The sequence below is a fragment of the Cheilinus undulatus genome, linkage group 16 (assembly GCF_018320785.1).
Source record: "Cheilinus undulatus linkage group 16, ASM1832078v1, whole genome shotgun sequence".
In the NCBI taxonomy this organism is placed as follows: domain Eukaryota; kingdom Metazoa; phylum Chordata; class Actinopteri; order Labriformes; family Labridae; genus Cheilinus; species Cheilinus undulatus.
In genome coordinates, this window is record NC_054880.1 from 17,321,530 (window position 1) to 17,344,016 (window position 22,487).

General features: G+C 39.0%; 1 protein-coding gene across 1 annotated transcript in view; it reads left to right on the plus strand.

The window, feature by feature from the left end:
• The first annotated feature begins 934 nt into the window (after positions 1–934).
• Positions 935–22,487, plus strand: part of LOC121523720 (oxysterol-binding protein-related protein 10) — a 113,474-nt gene continuing 91,921 nt past the window's right edge. The window contains exons 1-2 of the mRNA XM_041808720.1: positions 935–1,603; positions 18,755–18,930. Coding sequence (XP_041664654.1) covers positions 1,332–1,603; positions 18,755–18,930 — 448 coding nt within the window. The 5' untranslated portion in view covers positions 935–1,331. The remainder of the gene's footprint in view (positions 1,604–18,754; positions 18,931–22,487) is intronic.

Genomic DNA, 22,487 nt, shown 5'->3' on the forward strand with positions numbered 1-22,487 from the left:
TCCACTGAGTGGTCCTGTTCAGTTCTTATGGCATGGTACACATTTTTTTTGTGTTTCCACTGAGCAAAAGTTCGAAAGGGTCCCAAAAAATGACCTGTACTGTTTCACTTTTTGGCACCCTTCTGTAGGGGTACCAATCTTACCTATCTGTACTGAAAAGGTGGAGCTACACACACAACAATAGGGGTCTGAACTGACGTTGCGGCAGCTCGCAACACAGCTGCTCGGCTCTGGGCTGCAAAACTCAGAAGTCTCTGTGAGGTGCTGGCGAAAAGTGGGAGAAGTCACTCAGTTTGTGAGGACAGCCTGATCTAGGCAGATTCACATGTGCCATATTCTTTCCATTTCTTGATGATGGATTTAACTGAACTCTGACTTATTTTACCTTACATATTCTTATGTTGTTGTTATTACTTGTAGAAATGTGTTTTCACTTTGACATTACAGATGTTTCTTGTATTTGTCTTGGGTAAAAAAAGAACATATTGACCATAACTGATTTATAAATCCATAAAAGGGTAAAACATCCAAGGAGGTAGGTAAATACTTTTAACAGGCACTGTAACAAAGTGCCCTCTATGCTGGTCTTCTAGTGAATATTGCATGATAAAATGCCTTCTCTTGGGGTTTCCTTCCAGTGGACAAAACTGGTAAATTGCCCTCTAAGTTGCCAAACTGCATACAGCAGGTGCCGCCCTTTTTTTTTTTTTTTTTTTTTTAAGTCAGTTTCGTCTCTGCCCCTCAAACATCCTGAGTCCGCCTCTGCCTATTGAGCAAGATAAACACCTTGATTCAAACCCAGAGGTCTGGGCCCTCTGAAGCTGTGAAATGATACATCAGGGAACATGACAACGAGAAAGTAGAAAAAAATTGCAAACCAAACGTTATGAAAAACGTCTCGACTCTCAACGTCTCACATGAGTCATCAGTCTATTCCCGTGGGGTTCAGCGGTATTTTTAGTGACTTTTTGGGGAGGTCTGATGGTAATAGGTTTGCATTGTAATATCCGGGGGCGGTGCAGAGTAGAGTGGGCGTGTCCGAGCGCTGCTCTCCTTTCCTACCAGGAAAACGCTGGAGGAGACCCACGGAGTCACACACGCAGCCTCACGCGCACTGCAGAGGAGAGCGAGAGCAGGAGGACACGAGCTCCACCGGGGAATATGTCAGCTCTGTCACGCGACGAGGGACGCTGCGCGGTCAATGCATCCCCACTGCCTCAGCTCTAGTTCGGCTTCCAAACATCGCCCTGTCCCTGGTGGTGCTGCTGGTCCATCCCCGTCCCCTCCTCCCCCTCTTTCCTCCTCCTCCTCTTCACCGTCCCGTCGCCAGGATGGACAAGACGCTCTGCAGTCCGCATCTCGTGAACAAATCCAACTCTTCCTCTGCGGACCGAGGCAACTCGTCGTCGAGGAAGCCCGGGAAGAGCGGCTCTCACAGCCCGGGCTCCGGCTCTCTGGGCGGCTCGGCCGGAGCAGGGGGCGGCAGGGGAGCCTTGCTGCTGGGGAACAGCATGAATCTGCAGCAGCAGCAGCAGGCGAGGAGGAGGCAGCTGGAAGGAGTGCTGAGCAAATACACCAACCTTATCCAAGGGTGGCAGAACAGGTGAGTGACAACACGAGGGGAAGTTCATGTGGACAGAGAAGATTCACTTTTAAATGTTATGGGGTCACGTCTTCACGGCTTCATGTTGTTATTTGACCCGTCCACGTTGCACTTCTGCCACCACGTCACCGCCGGGGGGGGTTGGTTAAACCGGGGCTGCACATATGTTAGCTTTTAAAACTGACAGTTAACAGGTAAACATTGAGGAGATAACACGATTTACTCACAGTTTAGTCCTTTTTTCTGTCATTTCTTTCTCAGGTTCAACTTATCATTATACAAAATTTTTAAACTTTGATAAATAAAATCAAATGGTAGCCTATGACCCAGCTTTTAGGAGTCCTACATACCAAAAAATGGGTGCTGTCTAATTTACAGCATCTATAGTTGTCTAAATGGCATAAAAGTTTTTGTACAGTTAGACAGCATGTATGAATAAGCACCTATTTTATAAAATAGAAATAGTTTGTGAACATTTTTGGCTCTTTTTGATAAAACTATTTATTGAAATAACAGAAGCTCTATTGTCTAAAGCTAAAAAGCTTCAACAATAGGCCAATCTTAAATTTTGATGGGAAATATGGGAAAAAGTTAAGTTTACAGTACACCCAATAGTGATGTTACATTGCCTTTCTTAGCTAAAGGCTATTGGCCTCGTATTTCCATCTGTCTCATTGTTCTTCAGGCAGTTTTGTTAAAAAATGACAAAAAGTAATAGGGAAAGTGGGATGAGAGTTCGTGGTTATGTTTTGTGCAAAAAACGTATCCAATTGTATGACAGATTGTATGTTGCTTAAGTTTGTGAAACTAGTAAAGATACCTTGATAAAAAAAGGCAAAAAAAGCCCATAAAAATTCATTAAAGACAAGTTGTCATAGTATATTATCATGGCCACCAATGCATTTAGGCATGTAGACATGATTCAGATGATCAGCTGAGGTTCAAACTGAGCATCAGAATAGGCAAACAGCAACCGGCATGTTTAAAGTCACATAGACCACCTTTATTCCCCTTATGATGCTTCATTTCAACTCAAGCAGATCATCTTGATGCCTTAATATAAATGAGCAGAACAAGTAAAACTAAATTAAACCTTAATACTTAAGAAAAAAAATAAATAAAAATTGTTTTCTTAGTTTCAATGCATAAAGCTCTTTTGATTTTACAAGTTCTGTGCAAAACTTTCAGGCATGTTTGGGCCAAAATTGGGGCCAAAGTAAGGCGTAGATGCAGTGAGTAAGCCACCATCGGGTGGGAAAGAGGACTGACACAACCCTGTTTGTGCTCTGGATGTCTTTGCATTATCAGGGGCATAGGAAAATAGTATGTTGAAAAAAATATAGTCCACACCTTTTTAGGACAGCGTAAGAGTGAGATGCGGTGAATAAGCATGGTGGGTAGTAAGCTTTCCATGAGCCCCTGCTTGTGCTGTGGCTGTCCCAAAACCGCTGGTGGTCTCCAGGCATATTAACAGGGGTGAAAAGGCTCAGACAAAAGCGATGCTATTGAGCTGGACCTTGACTGCTGAATGACTCGTGTGTTTACCTGGACTCTGGCCGCCTTGTGGCACACTGGGCTTTTGGTGAATTCTACATTCCTAAAACTTATTCACATAACTGTACAGTCACTACTGTGTACATTTTATTTGGTAAACTTTAGTAAGCCCATACAGCTCCTAATTTATTGTAACAATGTCATTTAGCATAAATTAAATGAAATCTTTTTTAAATAAGGAAGTTTTCTAAAAAGTAATATTTAATTTATAATCTTGATTAAACTGTGAATTATTGGACCTGTGAGGAAAATAGTGACGTTTTGAAAAAGTGTTTTCAGGCAATGTCCTAAAAGTCATGAAGATAGGCTTCATTTAAGTTATTGTACAAGTGTACCTATTAAAATGGCAACTGTACCTAGTATATAAATATGTCCCAAGAGAGGTTACACTGTAACTAAGAAAACCCATGCATACAAACACCCCCACATGATGCAAATATGTAAAACCAAACCAAACACAGAAACGCCCAGGTATGTTTAACAAATCTAAATACACAAACACAACAAATAAAAGAGATGCTGTCAGTAGAACTGACACTGTTAGATACTGATTTAACCTTTTGCTTTCCTTTAGAAGACTCTGACAGCAGAGACATGCTTTTATCATGCAGGACAACATAACACGTGTTTTTGTCCCATATTTATGGCCATGCTATTTTGTGTTGTTGCTCAATTCTAACCAAGCTGCAGCTACTTTACAATGTCTACCATATGTTTTTTTGGTTTAGATGAAATCCTGTGTCACTGTTGGCTTCTAGCACAGAAGCAGCAGTTGTAGTGCCCTAAAACTGTCATCTAAAAGGAGATTAGTCTCTGGGAGAGATGACCAAGTTTTTGAAGTCTCTGTGGTAATTGATGACTTCCAGTCATAACTTTCTTTTCTGATCCTTGATCAAGTGTCATTACAGTCAGACCAGCTACTTGAGAAGTGAGAATTAAGTTGGTATTTGGTAACAGTGTTAAAGAGTTCTCCTTTAGCTTCAGTTGCATGGTGTGTCTGTTTAAAGACATTAATATTAGCTAAATCATTGTTAGATGGTGCTGATTTCTTGGATTGCATTTGAGTGGATTATGTTTTACCTCTTTGGCTCTTGGGTGTTTTCCTGCATGAAGCCAACATATGCAGTACCCTCTGCATTTTTATGTTGGATCTTAAAAAGAGGCAAAGCATTAACAGCAACAGGAAGCAAAATTAGACTGAACTATGTAATGTCTGGGTCCAATTCTGACTTTGCTCTGCTTTTTAGTGTCTCTCCATAGAGCTCTGAGTAACATCTGTGCTTTTTGCAATGTTTTTGTGTTTGACTTTTCCCTTATCAACGTAGCACAAAAAGTAAGGAAATTTGTGTTTGATATTTTATTTCTTTGTTGTAAGAATGCTTCTTGGCAATCCATCTCGCACTGTTGGAAAGCCTGTTTATTTCCCTTTTAAATGGTGCCACATTTTTAAGGAACATGCATTTGTGGGATTAACAGCAGAGCTGAGTATGTGGGTAGCACCCATGGAAAATTTGTCAAACCTCCTCTGCCAATGCCAAACAGCTTATTCTGCCATTGACTCTTGTTTGGTGGATTGGACGATTGAATCATCCAATCCAGTAATGTTCATGGGACTGACAGCAGAGGGGAAGAAACTGTTCTTATGGTGAGAGGTTTTGGTCCTACTGGACCTCAGGTAGTCTTTCCTGTACTAGACCTCAGCAGCCTTCCAGAGGGGAGGGACTTAAAAAAGTCCATATCCATAAAATTCTAGTGTCATGACAACCCTATAAGATGCACAATACTGCACATCTGATATACTAGTCATTATGAAGTCTTACAGGTCTTTCCTGTAATAAAATTTTGTTCTGTTCCTCTGATTGTGTTGATCAAATGAGCAAAATAAAACAGGAATTAAACAAAACATTTTATTTTGTCATAGATAATAGATTTACTAATCTTCAGCAATATGGACATTCAGTAATAGAAAGCTGGAAGTTATTTCTTTGGACAACATGCACAGGATATGTAAAATACACTTTTTACAGTATGAGTTAAGCAAATGTTTCTCTGCCTTTCTGAGAGCTACAAACAGCAAATTTACACCCCGTAGACAGACAGTGAGCTCTATTGATTACTAAATAAAAACAACCCTGTTTACGGAGCCCATTTTTTCAAAATGAATTAATTCTCCAAACTGAAAAACATGTTTGCAGAGTGGCCCATTAAGACAATCCTGAGAGTGCACAGAATAAAACAAAAAACACAGTCTTATCAAGTGTAATAAAGTAAAATATCAGTTGCTCAGTCTTAAACTGTTGTCCAAAGAACATACTTTAACCCTCTGAATTTATTGCAGTTTTGCTATCAGTCCCCCATTTTTACACCAAGACAAAAACTTCTTTTTAGCCCATCACCAAGCACGATTCTCTAATTTCTTCTTCTTTTGTTTTCTTGGCAGTAGCAACCAATAAAGGCCAGCCAAAGATCGACAAGGGACAAAATAGGTATCTGTTAGTTTGGAAAGGAAAGAAAAAAATAGTCCTCAATGGCCCAAATGATGAAAAGTTGACTTGCGTAGAATTCATATACATTTTACATGCTGGAATACTAAAATATGAGTTAGTTTGATGATAAATGAGATGAATGACAGTGATATTTTCTGTTTTGTGTTTTTTAGAAAGCTTTTTTCGTACTGAAAGACAAGGCCTGTTGGAACTAAATGAGGATGTGAAAAGGCTTGGTCATTGTTGAGATGGGTGTGATTCCTTACTTGGTCTTTCTTGCCATACAACTTTGATACATTCATCTTACATCCTTGCAGCAGACATGTTCTGATAGTCAAGGTTGTCCTGAAAAAATTGATGTCTATAACTTGGTTGTACTTTAAAGGGTTGAGATTCTACAGCCATTTTTGCATAAAATACACAGGTGGACCAAAAACAATAAAAACTATCTTGGGGTTCAAAGGATTAAAATTTGGTGTAGGAGGATGAAAAAAGAAACAAACGTTAGCTGAGGTGGGTTCTGCTTAAAACTAAATTTTTCTGCTGTAATCATCTCCAGCCTCCAACCATCCCTGTACACTTGCTTGTCACAGGTCACTATAGTTATTTAAATCACAGTGTTGCTTTATATAATTGCTCAGGACAGACATTGTGCTCATATCCTGCGGTTGTCTGATACTCTCCTGCTCATAATAAAGAACATCTCAGCAGCAACAACTCTGGAGATCACAGCAATTCATTAAGTGCTTGTTGCAGCATTGATGGGTTCAGCCTCTGCTTTGTCTGACTGAGTGTTTTCATCCTGAGCCATGAGGGAGTTTTTCCATGTGAACGTATGACTGGAGCCTTCACCTGTTGTTGTTGTTGTGAGCTGAGTGACACCTCAGGCTGTGTTTGGGGTATTTAGACAGAATAGGAAACAGCTTCTCGTGAATTTTGCTGAAAGCTGCAGACTTGCTGGGTTCTTGGATTGTGCAGAGTTTCCCCAAAATAACAGACTCGTTTTCTGGAGTGTTGCTGCAGAGAAGAAGGAAGGTATAGCGTGTGCTATTATCTGGGGTGAAGCTTGGAGAGGAGGGGGGTGTGAAGCGGAGGCGGAGGGTAAGTATGGCTTCTCCATTCTCTCCCATTAAACTGACAGGTGGATGATGCACTGAACTGCAGCGTAATCTGCTCCCACAGGAAAACCTGAGTGTAAGAAGACTCACATGTTCATGTCACAGAGGTAAACGTGAGGTGGTGTTGATGAAAAGAGATCTGAATTGTGTTTGACGTTCATGTGGGATTTGTAGTCTTTTGAACGCACTAATGGAAACAGATATCACAGTGTAATGAGTGATGTGATACGAGTGTGGCTGTTTTAATTTACAGGCTGAAGGAAATGATTTAAAGGCTCATTTTGTCTGATATATCCTGTCCAGGTTCAGTTTAAAAGTGAAGGTTTAACTTTCAAGGAAAGATTTCTTTTGAATCATTGACCAGAGTGTAAAAAAACCAAACACATGTGCAAAGGAAGTAAACACACATAGTGAGTACAGACTAAAACAACATGAACACCTAGAAGACTCTTTGTTCTGCGCTATCAGATCAAGTTAATAATTTATTATGTGCACACAGTCCCCAATGTATTTACTGCTTTTACTCTTTCTTGTTTCACCTCGTCTGCTGTTACGGGTTGTAATTATAAAGAATCTCAGTCTATAAGGAAAGGAAAATGTTTTTATTTTTTAAATTAAGGTGAAATTAAAGCATTAGCAACCAAATATGATTTGGCCTCAATTTTATTGAGGATGTCTACAGGGTCTTAAAAAATATAAAAAGTTGATAAATCAATTTAGCAAAAAGTAAGGCTTTAAAAGTGCTAAAAAGTCTTAAATGCAAGACCATAAGGCAGAAGTCATCAGCTTCATTTGTATCAGGGCCAGATTTTGTCTTGACAGATGATGTGGGGTTAAAATAAACTGGAGTGAAATAAAAATGTGGGCATAGAGTTGTATTAATATTAATGTTTTCATTCAAAGTGTACCTAACTTTAAGGTATTAGTTCTAGGGATGCAAGATATTGGATTTGTGCCAATATCTGATGTGCCAATATTTACAAATTCATTTTACACAATATTGATAACGATACCAATATTTAATTATGTTTTACACAACTAAAAATTCATTGCTTTGAACAAAATTTAAGGTTTGAGGATGTAAAAGAAACAAGCTTTTTCCTTAAAACATATTTTAAAGTTTAAAGAATGAGGATGAGTAAAGAAAAAGATCTCAACCTACATAGGTCTGTTGGTCCAGCTTTAAATGCCACTTATTTATTATTACATATATATGTCCAAATTTTACATGGTTTTCATGGTCAAAATATATCGGATGTAAATATTGGCAGAAATTTCGATATCTGCTAATATTTGCCTTTTTTAGCTAATATCTGCTGATACCGATATCAGGCCAATAATATGCATCCCTACTTAACTGAGATCAGTCCCTATCACCTATACGGCTGCCAGCCACAAGGGGGCGATTGAGACATTTCAGCTGCATATTTGATGCAAGTCCATGATGGCTGCCTTGAGGAAAATACTGGCTGTGTCTGAAACCACACACTCATCCCCTACTCTTTATCCACTATATCTTGATCAGCATATAGTGGATACAACTGCAAAACACATGATTTCTGATACTACTCCAGCCGAGGGCAATGTCGTCATCGCCATCTCACAATTAAAATGTTTAGCAACAACTGCTCATAGATTTCCATGGCAACGGCTGAGGATTGAAATTAACGGTAGAATTTCACTGAAAACTAATACTAAATGTACCGTATTTTCACAAAAAAAAAAAAAAATACTAATAGATAAAAATGTTTTGTGTCTTTAGTGGTAAAGTAGTATACATTTTTGTATGTATTATCACTTTTTTTTTTTTTTTTTGCATAAAGATGATGGTCTTAAGTCTTGTAATCCTCATAGGGCAGAAAAAGTTACTCTGTTTAACTTTTTCTTACAGATTAAATACTTGGTTAAAACCAACAAACCAAACCAAAAGTTTTTACATGTGTTCCTGTGCTCCTCTCATTCGTCTGTCATGTTTGAGAGCAGCAACCGTGATGCATGATGGTAAATATTGCTGGGTTAGGGACCATCGGCTGTTCACTACTTTTCACAATGCGTTGTGGGATAGAATGAGTGCACTATATAGTCAATTACAATGCTAACTCAGAATTCGGACACCGTTACAAAATGGCGTATTGACTATAGTGCACTATATAGTAAATAGGGAGTGATTTCGGACACAGCCACTCTCTCAAATTAACTCAACAAAAACCAAAGAGTCAGAACTGAGGTAGGTCAGAAAAACAGCTACACCATGCTGACTTAAGCGGGGTACACACATAAAGATAATCGGGCTGTTTTTGTCCTGATTTTCCCCCTTCCCGACCAAGGACGGCAAACGCCCGATTATCTTATGTCTTATAAGATTATCCTGTAAGATTATCCTGTGGTCTGAGGTGTGTTAGGAGTGAATTTGTCCCTATAAACGGCTCCGAAAACGGTTGGGCCGACAATCGTAAATATTAAACTTGTTCAATATTTATTTCTCTTTATTCATAAATCTTACCCTTCAATTTTCATCCAGATTTTTATTTTCAGCTATACAGTAAATACAGACCTGATTTTATGAACAGAACCTGAAAACCAAACCTTTAACTTCATAAAACATTAAAGATCAGTTTTGTCAGACGGTTCCCACCTTTACAGTCTTTATATTTAGTAACATTAGAAGGAGAAGAGGCGGTGCACCAATGGCAGACGGTGTTGGAGTAATTACAGTTGTCAGTCACGTTCTGACGTTCTTCACGTGGAGTAACACATTGTATGAGTTTGGCAGGCGTTGTCCTGGTGGGCAACAGAACTGAGAGGAGCTAATTCTGCCTCTGTGTGGGAGGCCATGTGTTAGTGTGAAGTGCTGTTATGTTGTGTAGGTGCTTTTGTGTTTGTGTTGGAGAAATTGTAGATAGACATTTCTATGCACATAAATATACTCTACATGCCTGTGAGAATTCTAGATGACTGAATTTATGTCGAACACCAAGACCTGAATGCAAATGATGATATGAAACAAGGAGAGCAGGTCAGCCGAGTCAATGATCTCAGCTTTCACTGAAATCATTTGTATTTAATTTCATTTTTGTGTTTATACTTATTTTTATGTTAGTGTTACTCACACATTCACAAATGTTTATTGGAAACCAGAGAGGAAGTAAACAAGCAGTTTTTTAATTCACTCTATTGATTGCATCAGGTGTAACAGCACGTGAGTGTTGAATAACGCTGTGCATCGTGCTCATTAAATATTTTCTTCTGTGCTCTGTCAAATTTGGTTTCCCCCAGCAAAGAGTATAAAATCTAACACTTTTTTAAAGGTGGAGAAATGGAGGTGTGGTGGATTGTTTTGATGAGCCTTTGACGACTGATAAGAGAAATCCAGCCAGGTGCTTTGCCCAAACTATGCGGGCTCTGCCCCTTTCTGAATGAGAGCATCCCATCAAAATGAATGATGTTAAAGACGAAAGAGGAGCTGAAAGTTTGAAAACTGTTCAGTGTAACGCCTGTTAGGAGCTTAAACTCAGTGGCCAATGGGTGATTGGAATTCTTACATTAAAAAAAAATAATCCAAAGACCCCATTTTGTTCCTGGAGTTGTTATAAGCTGGATCTTGATTTTTTTAAAAATATTTTGAATGTATTGATGTTTAAAGAATCTGTGAACAGGTGGGCAGATAACACCTCAGAGCCTCCAGCTGTAACAGAGGGATTGCAGGCTTAAGTCATAATTTGAGAATGAAAAACATCTCGTCTTTTTTTTTTTAACTGTTGAAGTACATGGTTGAATACAATAGCATTTGATTGCATTGTTATCACTGATTTCTAATCTACAATTCAATCTCAGGGCTCAATTTCACTCAGATGAGGGCATGGTCGCTCTGGAGAGCAGGAAGTGATATTTGACTGCTTTATTAATGGTGAGCAAAATAATTTGTCTACTATAACACAATTCAGAGCGCTACAGTTTAAGCATGGATTAGGCTATAATCAATGCACTGGTATCCCAGATTTTAATAACAGGCTAACAGGCTTTGTTGGATGAAAATAAAAGAGAAAATTGTCCTGTTGGACACTTCCACTCACTCATCCATGTCTGTGCTAAAAACAGAAAGGAAAATAAAACTGAGCAAAATAATGTGATACGCTGTGCTCCAAACTTGTCCTCCATGAAGTACACTGTAATGCAGTTATTGTAGCTAAGGCTAAAGTTAACAGAGCTACATAAGCTATGTAGCTAATGTAGCCACATAGCCAACACTAAAGAAGCTCTGTTAGGTATGTTAGCTAATGCTACATTTACCTATCCTATTGAATGCTACGTAAGCTTTTTAGCTACATTAGTTTTAGCTACATTGCCTACATTACCTATGTTACCTACGTAGACAAACATTTCTTCACACAAGCTCACGTTGTTAAAGGTCACATATTTTACCCCAAAATATGCCTGTGAAGTTTGTTGCTGTAAAAACACTCCAGTATTGGATTCTTGCATGTCTGAAAAACCCGTCTGTTTCAGCCCTGCTCAGAACGAGCTGTTTCTGTCTCTGTGGCTTTAAATGTTACTGAGCTGTCTGACTCCACCCCTGATTACACCCCTCTCAGAAAATGGATGTGGCTTAATGGAAATGGCTCTCCTCTCCTGATCCTCCTCTCAGCTGCCAGCTGAGAGGAGGATCAGGAGAGGAGGGGGGAACTTCCTTCCAAGCGGGGAGGGCCAGTCAAACCTGGGGGTGGTGCTAACTCCCCACATGACATCATGAGGGGAACATCTGAGAACAGCTTGTTTCAGCACACATTTTCTGAAAGGTGGAGAAAGACAGGGTGGGAGGGAATGGATTTTTCTGATTCTTGGGGTTATTGTGGACATGCCAGGGGCACAGATTTTTGCTAGAATAGCCTGAAAAAGTGTATTTTGCATAATATGTGACCTTTAAAGATAAAATTAACATAGCTACATCTGCGTGCATAGTAATGTTAGCTATGCAGATAATGTTACTACATAGCTAAATCTAAAGAAGCTATGTTCGGTACGCTAGCTTAGCTTTGTTTGCTATACCTAATGTTGGCTACGTTAGTGTCTTAACTACAATAGCTTTAGCTACATTACCTATGTTGAAAATGTAGCTCCTATTAACTTTAGCTACATTTGCTAAAGCTTAAGTTGCTTAAAGCTAATGTAGCCACATTGGCTTATATAGTAATGTCTACATAGCTAGTATGGCTATGTTAGCTTTAGCTAAAGCTAACGTAGATAAAGTACTCCACTGTTTGGGTACCTACTTCTAAAACTAGTCTATGCATAATTTAATCCTGGATCAGACTTCTGACCTTTTTTATCTGATTCATTTATGGCTTTTGCTTAGTCTGTAATATTTTCAATGTGGTTATTTCCTGAATGTAACTGTTACACTTTGTTTATAAAATAAAGTTTATTTTCTCTTTTATTTTAAAACTGGAAAAATAATGTACCAGTAAATAACTCCACTTCCATTCTGACTGCGGTTGTGTCTCAGAGTAGTGGTCTGAGATCTGCGGTCTTTGTCTAGGCCCCTCTTGCCCGATCAAGCTGCCATGCTCTGATATGATTGTATGTGGAACATGAATGCATATTCTTTGGGTAATGTTTTCTGGACTTTTCTTTTTATATAGAGAGGAAAACTCCAGAGACAAGTGGTACTGGAGGAGATAGTGGGGTATGACATTTAACAGACAGTATAAGGAATACCAGCTGAACCAAAATGGCACCCTGCTGTAAATGTATTAAACTGAAAATTGTTGCTGGATGACATAGAAAGATGCAACAGAGTACATCTGTTGGAGTTTTGACATGTTTTTGACTGATCACACTGTAATTTACTTTAATTAGAACATTATTGCGGTTGCATTAAGAGATAAAAGGGTAAAAATTGAGGATAAATTGAGGATGGAGGTACTTCTAGTTTCCAGGGTGATCATAGTTTACTAAAAGCTTTGATGCTGGAGATATTTCCCTGTTGTAAGATCATAAACTGGTTTTCATTGACAGGCCTAATGAATGTTTGTGCATCCTAGGTTGGAGCACTAACATTTGCATGCAAATCACAGAAAATGAAACATTCAGAGCCCCTTGTTAGATATCTCATTATCTGTCATTTGGTAGCTGGCTTTGCTTCATGTGTAGATTCTAAATTTATGTCTTTCCAAGCGGTCAGCAGGGTGGGGAGTACACTGCAAGGAATGAATCATCTCTTTGCAGATGTGTTGGAGAGCGGCGCTGCTTGGCTTATTCGATCTCTGAGTCTGAAGAGTCTAGCTCTGGTGAGAAAGAATCTTATGGTGATGATTTCTTATTGATTAAAAAAGGTCTGGCCTGGCTTTCAATTTTTTTTTTTTTCACAGGAATGAAAACTTTGTATTTGGTCGGTGTATTTAGCAAAAGGTCTTGCTTATTTGTTCAGAGTTTGCAGTTATGCCTCATTTCTATCACTGTTAAATTAAATTTGTTGGTTAACATTGAACTGTAAATGCCCAAACTTTAGATTTCATTTTGGATTAGATGAAGAAAGTTAAGAAAGATTATAGTCCCATTGCAAATGAGCTTGCTTAATCTGCTGGCAGAGAACATGTGATTGATTCGGTGTTAGTGTCAGCTCTCTTAACTGTTGTTTTCACTGTATGAAGTTAACTATCAATCTCAGTTAAGCAAGAAATGAACCAGTGCTCAGATTTGAACTAATACCAGCAATGTTCTTTGTCAAATACTTAAGCTGAGCTGTAGACAAAACTACTAAAAAATTCTCCTGCTTATTTACTTATTTTTTTAGTGTTGTTTAATCCCCTGGGTGACTCTTAATTTAACAAAACAAAAAAAAACAGAAAAAACTTAAGTAGTGAAATCACTCCATTCTCAGCAAGTATTTTGTCATTTTGAGTTTTTTTTTGCTCATGACTGTATAAATCAGAGCTTTTTATAGAGTGTTCATAAAATATCCCTACAACACTATCGCAGTGAACATTTATGCATCAAACATTTCGTCATTTATACTACTAAACTGCAGATTCAGACACTTATGTATAGCATTTATAATGTTTTTATCTGGATTTTATTCCCTTGTTTGAGTTGGAGTTTGGTGCAGACTGGGTAGCTTTAAAAAGTAACTAAATAGGTTCCTGTGTTACATACTAAAAAAAACGTAACATAGAATGAAGTTTAGCTTAAGTTCATGCAGGATGTGAAAGTCAAAGGCCCAGCCACGATCAGCTAACGGCCAGCTGATTCCAGCTCCCACAGCCAAGCACGTCCTTTTCACTAATTTCTGCTTTCATTAATGCTGCTGCTGGCAAAGCTTCACCTCCTCCACCCCAGCCTCCTCTTTCATAGCATAAAGCTTGTCGCACCCTTAAAGTCAGTTTCGTGCTGCCACAGATTAATTGCTTCTGAACTGATTTTATTGTATTAAATATGCATTGTCATAATCTATCGTATCTATCTATATGAGGGTTTCTAGCTGCAAAGCATATTTCTTGACTAACCCCAGGAGCATCCCTTAATCAGAGCTTTCTCTGCCAAGTAAAACTGTACATCCCTTGATCAAAACCTCACACCAGTTGTAAAAACAGTTTTTGCTTTTGGATGCTTTGACTCTAGTAGCATAATTTACTACCCACAATCTGTTATGCTGCAGCCTTAACAGATGATGACATAACCTTGACAGCTCTTTACTTTGCTGACAGTCCAACAACAAACTGACAAAGGTATGCAGTATTACACACAGGCTGTGTAAAGCTGTATCCCTCATTTAAATTAACAACAGGAGCTTTAAGACTAAATTTTGCCCTATTATTCTTGTACCTTTGGTCCAAAAATGTAACATAATAGGGTTTCCTAAAAATTTTTTTTGTTTCTGGGCATTTTTGTGCCTTTATTGAATCGTAAAACTAAGCTGTCACATTACTTATCATAACAAAAAAGTAATTTCAGTCTTCTATCTGATAATTTCATAATGTGGTACCCCCAATACTTGTTATGAGGGACTTTACCCGAGTGTATGCACAACTAATGAATAATTGTGGTCAATCACAAGTAAACGGAACAAAACATGAATGAGATACAGCTTCCAGTAGAAGTTCAAACTTCCCTCTGTAGCTGTCTTTGACATTATATCCATGGCAAAAATAACATGTTTGTGCCTATCATAGTGACTCTGCAGCAGCCGCTATGACTTCATAACATTAAAGTTATTATTTTAGGTCTAGTGTGGGGGTTGGGAACCCGTGGCTCCAGAGCGTCTCTTTTGCCCCTCCCAAGTGGCTCTCTGCAGCTGTGCCAAATTTGAAATGAAGAAATTTTTTTTTTTACATTAGACAAATATTTTTTGTAATGCTAGCCTATATAGAGATATTTTTGTGTATTTTATCCAAAAAATATAGCTCTTTCTTTCACTTCTTACTTTATATTTACAAATAGGCCTATTTTATCAACTTAAAAATGCGTAATATCGTGCCTCTATGGCGCAGTGTATACTGGCGATTTCCTGTCTTGTCACAAAAGACACCTGAAGCAGGAGTTTTGCTCATCACGCAAGCTAAGTTTTGAATTTCTGGAGATCTTGTTTAGCACAGCAAGAGGAAAGGTCGAAATGTGAAAACAACGATCAGCTTTGATAAGTTTCATACTAAGTCCGTTGGACTAAAGTAGTGTTAGCGGAGAATTTTGAACATTAATAATAGCATGAGAAACTAAAACAAGTTCACACTTAACAGCATCAGTCAGGTAAAGAGAGAGAGGAAGGAGGCCAAGAGATTAATAGAGGGCTGTTTGATCAAAATAAACAGGTAAGCTCATGTTTTATTGTTATTTTTACTCTGCTGTTGTGAATTCGATATTATCATTCAGAAGATTGATACATTTGATCATGAATTAAATATTTTTGGCGTGTAATGAAGGTAAGTTTCAGTGTAGGAGTGTGCATTTGTGCTGTAAAAGATCAGATTGTTGATGTTTGAGCTGAAAATGTCCCGTGTGTTAATGTGGCGCTGTCCATGGTGCTGACGTGTCACTCACAGAGAGGGAGAAAAGGATGTAAACAGCTGATTCGATTCTCATGGATATTTGGAGTGATTATCGTGATTGCTTCGGTTTCTCCTTCTGACTGCATTGTTGATGCAGTCTGTGACCCAGTGATCACAGATACTATTGTTTATTGATTGGGCCGAAACAGTTTTTCCTACTGCATTCCTGTATGTGACGTAAACAGACAGACAGCAGCATAGAGAGGAGATGAAGTGGAGGTTTCATTCATAGATGAACAGTAGGCTACTACAATATCCTGCATTAACTCTGTCTAGCAGCAGGAGTGTTTTTTGATGAATAAAGAAGTAATGATAATGATTATATCAGTATCATTAAGGATGAAAATAAATAATCACTGGCTGATGATAGCACTTATCAACAAAAAAATATATATATGTACACAATTGTTTCTATTGTAGTTCTAAATCCATAAATGCATCGCAATGAAATTTATGATTAAAATGCCAAGTAAAAAAACAAAAAAAAAACAACTAAGTGGAATGTTATCAGTGTGATAAAACATATCAGTGGATGGCCACATCCCTTTGCTCAGTCAGTTATATCACTAGACAAAGACTTAGGCTAATTGACTGCATCACCTTCATTGGAAGGTTCAAATGTGTTTTGCAGCTCTTCAAAGATTTTCTGGAAGGGGTTTCTGGTGAAAATGGCTCTTTCAACCAAAGAGGTTCCTGACCCCTGGTCTAGTGTATTTGTTTAGTGAATTTGTTGGTGTTACAAGTAAATCTAGACCGCTGTATCACTCATGTTTTCATTTCCTGCTCTCATGCTTCCAAAGGTGAAGTGTTCACCGTGAGCCACAGACTCTGTGGCATCGCAGGTCAGCTATTATCAGCGCTGCTGTGACACAAGAGGCTGAGCGTAGCGCCAGAGGTTTTGTTGGGCATCATCCATCATGTTAAAGGTCTGTATTGTGGATCAGCCGCAAAGGCAAGAACGTCTGGAGGGGTCAACAGTAAAAGCTCCATCTCTGCTGACTGAATGGAGAATACCTCACTAACAGTACAGTGTGTGAGAGGGAGAAAGAGATGGCTGGATAGAAACTGACGTAGGCAGATTGTTCCCTGGTTGGCTGTGGTCGACATAAATCACAAGCTTTCCTGATGGAAGGGGGCAAGACTGGAGCGAGGATCAATTTTCAGAGAGCTGTATTCACTGCATCGTCTCCAGGGAGGGTTCATGGGAAAACGGCTGATGTGAAGGATGCACTGGCACAGTTCTTTGTTCATTTATTGTTAGCTTATATGAAGTCAGAAGCCATTCATTGATATATCTCTTCATAGTGAAATACATGCTGTTTCTAATGCTAAAACAGTTTATCAGTTTAGTTTAGTTTACAATGAAGAATTTGAGTGATTGCTGTTGTCAGCCACCAACCAAGTTTTTCCAACTTACACAATCATATTAACAATCTTCCCTGTTTCATGGCAGCCATGATGGATGTACAGAGGCATAGTTAAAGCAAGTATTGTCTTTGGCCTTACACATGAACAGGAGGACAAGATCAACATAGATCTAACACATCCACAGGGGGTGCCAATGTTGACACAGATTTAAAGGTCCTCATAGAAGCTTTGATAAATACTCTAGAAAGTACTAGTATCAATACAATCACAGGTAACATTTCTACAACAGAATGGATTTTTGTAGCATTATTATGAAAGCCATATGTCACCCGTTTGTGTCACTGTAGTTAAAGTGTTTTTAACTGTTTGCATGTTGTGTTTAATCATTTGTTTTGTATGTTTTTACATCTTCCTGCCTTGGGGCTATGGATGAATATTAGCTTTTTAGCTAACTGTGGCTCAACAGTTGTATTGTGCTTGGCCCCTGTGAAATAAAACCAAAAAAACTAAATTAATTTAACCAGAGGCCTGAGGTTGTTAAAATTAGAATTGTACATATTAACAGGAATCATAGTATAACACTTATAAATGTTGGTCTTGGGGGCGCTCAAGTTTTCGTAGATACAAGTAGGGGGGGCTCAAAGGAAAAAATGTTGGAAACCATTGCTCTAAGTGATGCTGGCTCATTTTTGCTTTGTGAAGAGAAGAAAAGAAACAATTATGGATGGAGCATGGATAACAGTTTGGTTCCGTCGCATTACAACAGTTTGGTGGAGGTTGTTGCTGTTCTTTTAAATGTGAGCCACATTATAAATAATGACACCTGGAAGACACGACTGCAGACATTTATGATGTGGCAAAGGAAAGAGGCAGCAGCTGTGAGTGAGAGTGGAAGAATCAATACTTCAGCTTCTTTGTGTGGTGGAAGGAAAGACTTGACTGTAAACATGGGTTAATTTAAGGGGGAAAAGTATTGATACATGGGCGCCCAAACATAGAAAGATCCAAAGCCACGCATTGCTAATCTGGCCCCAGGAAGTGAGTGGAGCGTCAACAGAACAGGAAATATAACGCGTCTGCTTCTCCATGTCGTAGGTTATATGTCGGTCTTTGAATCTTCCAGTCAGCAGGGAGCGAGGCAGACATTCAATTAGTCTATGATTGAATGTGATTCATTAATCACAAAGGGGGAAAATGCAGAGTTTAATTTCCACGCCTGGAGATGAGATGACCGCACTAATTGCTACCTTGAGTAATTTTGAGTGGAGCTGCTGGCTGGATGTTGGTGAAAGCAGGCGTGAAAATGTGCACAGAGGGGTGTTTTTAACTACTTCTTGCATGAAGAGATCTGCTGTGAATAATATCCTGCAGGCATTGTTACATCGGATGGGAGAAATTATTTCTCTCACTCACTGCATCTTAAAAAGTTTCTGCAGAACGAATAAAAAGAAAGTTTTCTAGTAAACAAGCAGCAATAATGAAACCATAAACAAAAGGATTATAAAATCAGTAGTGCTTCTATTATTTCCCTTTATTCTCCTCGGCCCGTTACTCTCCTAACCTCCCTCTCCGTCTGTGTTCTAGGTACTTTGTGTTGGATCCAGAGTTGGGACAGCTGCACTACTTTGTCAACGAGCAGGGAAGAAGCCAGAAGCCCCGAGGGTCCCTGCCCCTGATCGGTGCCTCGGTAACCCCGAGCGACGAGGCCCCGCATATGTTCATCGTAAACTCTGTGAATGGAGAGCTCTACAAACTCAGAGGTATGCCCTCACTCATGCTGGCCTCAGGACGCCCTTATATGGCAAAGTACAAACACTGTGGAGGGGAGTGAGTGTTTTATGATGAGGCATCATGGAGTGCAGTGTACCCACACACTGGTGTTATGAATTAACTGTTCTGCCCAGTGTTTGTGAATGCACATGACAGCTGGCTGTGGAAAGAACTTGATAGTATTAAAGCTGTGATGTTTTTTTTTTCTAGTCCCTCCAGGAGTTTGCAGCCTTTTTCTGATTACTGTGGCCTGAAAATGTCAGATTTAGCAGCAGTCTTGCAGTGCAAGTTGCAGTATTTTTTGTTTTTTTTTCTTGTTTTTCCTATAAAACATTACACTAGGGATGTAACAATGCTTTCAACTCACAATACAACACATAACAAGATACTGGGATCATAATGGGATTTATCGTGAACGAAAAATTAAGGAAAGACATTTGACCACCACTGAGGGCCACATATAGATATTAATAATTTGTTTAACTGGCAAGTTATTCTGGAGCACATTGGCCAGGATGACAGTGTTATAGTTAGCTTGTCATGCACATCTGTAACAGATACAGTGCATTCATAAAATATTCAGACCCCCGTCATTTTTTCAAATTTTTTATGCTGCAGCCTAATGCTACAATTGGTTAAATTCATTTCTCTCATTAATCTACATTCAGTAGATTCAAGATTCATCAAGACAAAGTAAAAACAGAATTTTAGAATTTTTGCAAATGTATTAAAATATCACACTGACCTAGATATTCAGACCCTTTACGCAGTACTTACTTGAAGCATCTTTGGCAGAAATTACACCCTTAAGTTTTTTTTAAATATGAAGCAACATACTTTGTACATCTGGACGGCATTCTTCTTTGGCCTTTGGCCCAATCTGAGGTCCTGAGTATTGCCGAAAAGGCTATCATTGAGGATATCTCTGTACTTCGCTCCATTCAGCTCTCCCTCAACACTGACCAGTCTCCCGGTCTCTGGTGCTGGTAAACACCCCCACAGCATGATGCTGCCACCACCATGCTTCACTGCTGGGATGGTATTTTATAGGTGATGATGAGTGGTACCTGGTTTCCTCCAGACATAAAATTTATAATTGAGGCCAGACAGTTCAATCTTGGTTTGATCAGACCAGAGAATCTTGTTTCTCACAGTCTGAGAGTCCTTAAGGTGCTTTTTTGAAAACTCCAAGCAAGGTTTTACCTGTTTTACACTGAAGAGAGACTTTTGCCTAGCCACTCTGCCATAAAGCCCGGATCAGTGGAGGGCGGCGGCGACGGTTGTCCATCTGGAACTTTGTCTCAGCCCCACACAAGATCTCCGGTGCTCAGTAAGAGTGATAATTGGGTTCTTTGGTCACTTCTCTTACTAAGGCCCTTCTCCCCTGATTGCTCAGCTTTGCTGGGTGACCTTGGTAGACTCTTTGACCCGATCTGCCAAACTTCATCCATTTTGAGGCCACTGTGCATCATACTGTTGGGTTGTTTTTCAGCAGCAGGGACTGGGAAACTCATTGAGGAAAGCTGAATGGAGCAAAGTACAGAGAAATTCTCAATGAGAACCGGTTCTGCACCACTTAGGACCTTGGACTGGGCTGAAGGTTCACCTTCCAACATGACAATGACCCTAAGCACAGCCAAGACAACATAGGAGTGGCTTGGGGACAACACTGGACAACTTATCTACTGAGTGTAGATTAAAGAGAGGAAAAATGAATTTAAATGATTGTAGCATCAGGATGCAATATCACAAAATTAAAAAAAGTGAAAGGGGTCTGAATACTTTCTGAATGCACTGTACCTTTGATGAAGTGGATTTATGTCAGTTTCTTTTCTTTAGCTCAGGAACTTTTGAAAAATGCCTCCCATCTCCGAATATTGTATATCCGAGTATAGAATATTACATTTGAGATCTGTCTCACCAGAACACTTGGAAAATCTCCACCAATGGGAAATATCTCTTTAAGACTGACTTCCAGACAAAGAGCCTGTGGCTGGTCACTGTGTCTGAAGGCCTTGACCTGTATCCACTGAGGCGTCAGAGACTCCTTTTTACTGTTGCTCCACTTGAGCCACTGGAATGTCCCCTTAAACTCAAGAGGGGGAGGATATCAGAATAACTTGGCCTATATTCCTTGAATAACTCAGTGATCCGTGTGCATTGGACTAAGAGCAAACAATGAAAGATAGAGTTGTGCTGTGCAGCTCACGGGAAGAGTGATATTTCTATTTCCAGCTCCTCAGGGAGAATCAAGAGATTAAGAAAGTCATTTCTAGATAAAACAGTCTTTTGATACAGTCTAGCCAAACAAACATGAGTCATTCTTAAAGCTTAGACTGGTGTCAGGACCCCAGACTACACAGGAGGATGATAAAATAACTTTTGAAGCTGTGTAATTCTGAAACAGGCAATATTTGTGCTAAAATACTTCAATTTTCAAACAGCAGGAGACAAAGTGGTCACATAAACGTCCACAGCAGCTGGTGATTGAGATTAGCCGCTACGCTTCAGATGTAGTTTTGGCTGCTAACATGTACCCCCGGGGGTGAAAAACAAACTCACTTCAAAGTCCTTCCTCAGTTTTTTCTTGGCTTAGTTGCAGAATATTATCTCACCTGTGAGGAGAGCTTTAAATGTCAACTTTATTCTCAGGTTGATACCTTTTCACCAGAGCTTTTTTTTCTCTTTATAAACATAACCTGATCACTGCCTGGTGGAAGAAGATACAGCATAGATGGTAAAATGGGAAGACATCCTTTTGAGAAAGCTGCTTTCTTTCAGACTGATTCATGCAGATATAGTTCACCAGATTTCATCCTTTATCTCTCAAATGTTCTTGAGCAACATACAAGCCTCTTCTACTTCTGGTAGATGTTGTTGAGTCTGGAAAATGTTCCTGAACTTACCGCGTTAGTAGTTTTATGTTTATAGAAATTACCCCTAAAACTATGATATAGCTGATATTACTCAAAGTTAATACAGTAATACCACATATAATGCGAAGTAGGGACCCAAATTTCTGATTTTTTATTACATTAATTCAAAAAAAAATGTTGAAATTTTGACCTTGGAAGGAACACAACATATGGCTGAACAAAAAGACTGGCTAAAACTTGGGGAGGACATGCATGCAAACATTTAATTTCACTATGTTTTACCATTATAACACATTTTGGTTGTTTTCTTGAAAAGTTACAAGACATTTACAAATTGTCATATGAAAACTAACTTTCTTGAAAATGTTTGCATCCAAGATAACAGGATAAATAAGAGAAAATCGCAAGAAAATAATCAGAATTTACTGGTTTTCCTGCAAAATGTAGTATATGGATAGATGTCTGCCTAGGGCTTCAATATCAATAACTCTTTTTGTTTTGCCTGAAACCAGTTCATGACCCACTGGAAACAGGCCCGAGACCATGAGGCTGGACATCTCAAACACCCCCCTCACACAGGCTGTTAATGTGAGAACTTATGTTTAGGGTTAGAGTAATGAAACTTGAAAATGTCCATAATAGCCTATTTTCTTTCACTGGAGTTGGGGTTT